At 39.5% G+C, this 4,665-nt stretch overlaps 1 protein-coding gene across 1 annotated transcript; it reads right to left on the bottom strand.

The window, feature by feature from the left end:
• Nucleotides 1–412: 412 nt before the first annotated feature.
• Nucleotides 413–4,204, bottom strand: LOC135265278 (uncharacterized). The gene is made up of 4 exons (XM_064359744.1): nucleotides 3,958–4,204; nucleotides 3,470–3,924; nucleotides 3,318–3,410; nucleotides 413–1,500 (listed from the first exon to the last, which is right to left on the bottom strand). Exons 1-4 carry the CDS (start codon nucleotides 4,202–4,204, stop codon nucleotides 499–501), a joined length of 1,797 nt encoding a protein of 598 aa, XP_064215814.1. The 3' UTR covers nucleotides 413–498.
• Nucleotides 4,205–4,665: the final 461 nt, after the last annotated feature.

Here is a 4,665-nt window from a genome sequence, read left to right as displayed (position 1 = left end):
TGAAATGTGTTTTCACATTGAGGCTAAAATTGAAAGATCAAACTAACCTGTGAAGTTCGATCTTAATTGTGCGAGGCTCCTCATCCGAAGAATCACTGATTAGAACACTTGTAGTAACGCTTCCGCGGCTACATCACGCACGAATTTTTTAAAGAGAACCAAAAAGCGCGCCCTCTTTCTAGTTATCTCTCAGCCCTACAGTTGGTACCTTTGAATTCGCCATTACGTTTAAAGACTTACCTATAACAATAATAAGCAAAATAAACGGTACCGGGAATTGTTTTATATCAGGGTGTGGTGGGAGTGATTCTTCGGATGAGGAGCCTCGCACAATTAAGATCGAACTTCACAGGTTAGTTTGATCTTTCAATTGTGCTACGGCTCCTCATCCTCTAATCACTGATTAGAACACTTGTAGATGTTTAAAGCTGTTTATTGCTTATTATTGTAAAGAACAAATTCGATTAAATCGAAAAAGATGCTATTGGCCTGAATGTCTCAGGACAGGATAGCATTACAAATGTTGTCCCCTGTTGATAAGGGGCGATTGTAGAAAGTTTCAAAAACACGAGACGTTGCTGTCCAACCAACATTTTGACGAATGATCTCTACTGAAATGCCCTTGCGGACAGCTGCAGAGGTTGCAGCATGACGAGTAGAGTGTCCACTAAAAACAGAAGTGTCAACGCCCGCTTCATGCAGGGTGTTCTTTATCCATCTGCTAATAGTGTTTGTGCTTGCTTTCTTAAACGGCTTCTTCGTTGTAATAAATAGGAAATCCTCCGAGTTGCGTAACTCTTCGGTCCTATTGATATAGGCTTGGATCGCCAAAACAATGCATGATTCGGGCTGAGCTGTAAAGTATTTATATTTCATAACTGGATAAATTCCTGTTCGTAAACTTGTTTTTGTGGGTTCTGTAATTTTGATAGTGATGCCTGATTCTGATATTTGTATATTGGACAATTGAATGAGACTTAAGGTCTGGACCCTATGGGCTGAAATGAGAGCTAAAAGTGTGACTACTTTGGATGTAAGAGTTTCTAAACTCAATCTATCATAAGGAAATAAGGCCTGCAGATATTTTACTACTGGAGCAGGATCCCAGGTTGTTGAATATTTTGGCTTCGTTGGTCTTAACCTCATTATTCCCTTAAGATATCGTTTTAGATCACTATCGTTGCCTATGTTTCCTGATAACAATAAAGATAAGGCAGATCTATGCGAATTAAAAGTTCCGTAGTTATGGGACTTTGTAACTAAAAGCTGTTGTAAAAATTGGATAACTTGATGTGGTGTTGCATTGAAATAGTCTGTGTTGGTTTGTGTACAGTAGTCCCACCAAAGTTTATATGTGGTTTGATACTGTCTGAGTGTTGTGTGAGATATCGACCTAATCATCGTATCTATTGCTTCTTCTGGGAGACCTCTTTGTTGATACGCTTTCCGGAGACAATCCCTGCCATCAACGTAAGGGAATCTGCCAGTGGATGGGTTTGTCTGAAAGGGCATGACAATAAGTTATAATTGGGTCCGAGTTGAATTACTCTATCCACTAGTATCTTAGACAGTAGTGGATACCAGGGTTGAGAGGTCCATTTTGGGACAATAAGAATACCCCTAGCTTCATCAGTTATAATTTTGTTAATTGTTCGTAATATTAACGAGAATGGTGGGAAAGCATAAAAGAAAAAACAACTCCATGAAACTGTGAATGCATCAACTGCCATGGAATCAGGGTCTCCATGCCACGAAATATAATCCCTACATTTGGCGTTAATTTTTGAAGCAAATAAGTCAACCTCTGGTTGACCAAAATTATACACAACTGTATTGTAGTCCTGATTATTTAGTTCCCATTCTGTTTCAGTTGACTGGGTTCGCGATTCCCTGTCGGCTAAGAAATTGTCTTTAGAGTTAATGTAACTTGCAAATACCCAAATATTTTTTGACTCGCACCACTGCCAGATCTTTCGTGATAAGGAGGCCAGTTTGGGGTATTTTATGCTCCCCATTCTATTTATGTATGCTACAGCTGTCGTATTATCAATTCGGAGAAGTATATTGCAACTAGCAGCTTCAGCTGCAAAACACCTGAGGCCAAAAAAGACGGCCTTTAATTCGAGAAAATTAATATGTTCTTTTTTATCTAAGGAGTCCCAAAACCCATGGGTGCCCTGACCCTTGGAATAGGCACCCCAACCAGAAGCTGAAGCATCCGTAAAAATTTCCATGATGTAATTGTCTTTTCGGATCGGGCAGTAAGCATTGCCTATGTTGGCCTCCCACCAGAGGAAATCTTTAAATAATGATTCTGAAATTGTCATCTTCGCGTTATAATTAAGACCTGAGTTTTGTAGAGCAATAAACTTTTCTGTTTCAAAATGTTTTGTGTATAACCAGCCATACTGTACCGCTGGACAAATAGAAACTAGTTTTCCGATGAATTGAGCAAAAAATCTTATTTTGCATGTTTTATTACTTTTAAAATAAGAAATATATCTTAAAATATCCGTTACTTTTTCTCTGGGTAATGATATTCTCATTTTAACACTATCAAAAACAAAGCCCAAAAATTTACATCTTTGTGATGGTTGACAGTTGGATTTTTCAAAATTTATAATAAAACCGAGGTTTTGTAATAATGTAATTACGGTCTTTACATTATTTTGACAACTTTGTTCTGATTTCCCAAAAATCAAGAAATCGTCAAGATAAACAACGCAAACTATATTGTGGATTCGTAGAAAACTAGTAACTGGTTTCATGAGCTTTGTGAATGCATAAGGGGCCGTTGATAATCCAAACGGCATACAAGTGAACTCGTATAACTGTTCCCTGAATTTAAAACGAATAAATTTCCTATCCGACTTTCGTATTGGCAACAGAAAGTATGCATCCTTTAAATCTATAGTTGCCATAAAAATATTTTCTTCAATTAACTTTGTTACAGTTCTTGAATCCTCCATTTTGAAATGAGGAGGCTTTAAAAACCTGTTTAAGTGTTTTAGATTTAGTATGAAGCGTTCTGACCCATTTGGTTTCTTTACCAGAAAAAATGGAGAAATAAATTGGTTTGATGTTGGGATGCATTTTTTGACTGCTCCCTGTGTCATCAAAGCTTGTAAACATTCAGTAATCGTTTTTGATTCCGTATTACTAAATTTTTGGTTGACTAAGCGTTTTGCTTGTCGTGGCTGATGTTGAAAAGGTATTGTGTATCCCTTAATCCAGTTCAAGATAACTTGATTATTTGTGATTTCACACCATTTTGAAGCAAAATGTTTAAGTCTGCCTGCTTGCGTTGTAGAACTTACCTGGACTACTTTTTGTACGTTTTCTGAGAGTAGCGCCCTGTTGACTTCTGTCCTACTCTCTGTGGACGAGTCGGGCTCCTTCGGTTTAAAGCACTACGACTTGTGTTTTTATTATGATATCCTTGTGTGCGTTGGGGTTGGGATTGTTTTACCCCCCCCTCACTTTTTGAAAACCTATGCTGGTTTTGCGATGTGGAGCAAGGAGCTTTCAGGTCTTTTGCTAACCTTTCTGCTGATTTTGCCGTACGTAATTCGTCTGCCATATTTGCTCCAAAGAGAAATTCCCTGGGCGGAACTTTAAGTGTTAATTCCTTGACCTGTTTTGAAAGAAGAGGAAACAAAAGATGTCTCCTTGTTTGAGACGTCGTAAAAACGAGGTCCGAAATAAGATTTGCCGAATCGGAAAGTAATTTACCCAGTTGTTTTTTAAATGGTTCGGGTAACTCAGTGGTACACGAAGCTATTAATTTTAAGGCCTCTGAGTGGGCTCCTAAGCTCGCTAACATCTGTGTTTGCGAAGCAACTTGGTCTCTGTCTTTTTTAACCGAGGTTGTTGGTAAAATTGCTTCAACTTCCGTATTAAGAAGTGGAGGCTTAAAACCGCCGTCTGCGGGAGGCTGATATAATTTTAATAACTGACCTTTGTCCTCTTTTGGCAAACCATTAAACATCACGTGCGTCCAGCGTGTTACAACACTAGAAGGAACTGTGATATGAGTTACTGGTAATTTTGACGGGTCTTCGCCCAAACACTCCAGTATTTCCTCGGGTAATTCCTCATCGTTATGAATCACAAGAGCACTAGGGCTACTAGGAGAAACGAGAGCACTCCTTGCCGGGCTGCCTCGATCAGTAGCATGAAAAATACTCCCTGAGGGAGTCGTCATTCGCGTATCCTGAGGACTACGCGGCGACCGAGATCTGTTATCAGAAAAACCTGAGCGCGACCTTGAATACCGCCGGCTCATCAAACGTTCCAACGTTTCCAGACGCTTCATCAGCTCCCGTCGAGAAACGTGTTTGTCCCGTGGCGACGAGGAACGGGAATGGCTTCGTTTATGTTTCCCCATTACCTAGCCTATAAAGGAGGTAAAAAGGTTACAAATTAATTAATACAAACGTGAATTTTCCAAATTTCTACGAGAAACTTGGTCCGTAACAAGCGTGATCGCAGCGCACGAAAAACGTAATGGCGAATTCAAAGGTACCAACTGTAGGGCTGAGAGATAACTAGAAAGAGGGCGCGCTTTTTGGTTCTCTTTAAAAAATTCGTGCGTGATGTAGCCGCGGAAGCGTTACTACAAGTGTTCTAATCAGTGATTAGAGGATGAGGAGCCGTAGCACAATT

Source organism: Tribolium castaneum, chromosome 1 (assembly GCF_031307605.1).
Source record: "Tribolium castaneum strain GA2 chromosome 1, icTriCast1.1, whole genome shotgun sequence".
NCBI lineage: Eukaryota > Metazoa > Arthropoda > Insecta > Coleoptera > Tenebrionidae > Tribolium > Tribolium castaneum.
Note: the sequence above shows the minus strand (reverse complement) of the source record. Positions and strands in the feature narration are given on the sequence as shown.

Bases quoted from the DNA above. Each gene is read 5' to 3' on its own strand.
- LOC135265278 (XM_064359744.1), bottom strand. From the start codon at position 4,204: ATGACGACTCCCTCAGGGAGTATTTTTCATGCTACTGATCGAGGCAGC. The intron at 3,925-3,957 runs GTCAGTTATTAA...AGCCTCCCGCAG, and splicing joins TTTGCCAAAAGAGGACAAAG to ACGGCGGTTTTAAGCCTCCA. The intron at 3,411-3,469 runs GTAAAACAATCC...CACAAGTCGTAG, and splicing joins TTTCAAAAAGTGAGGGGGGG to TGCTTTAAACCGAAGGAGCC.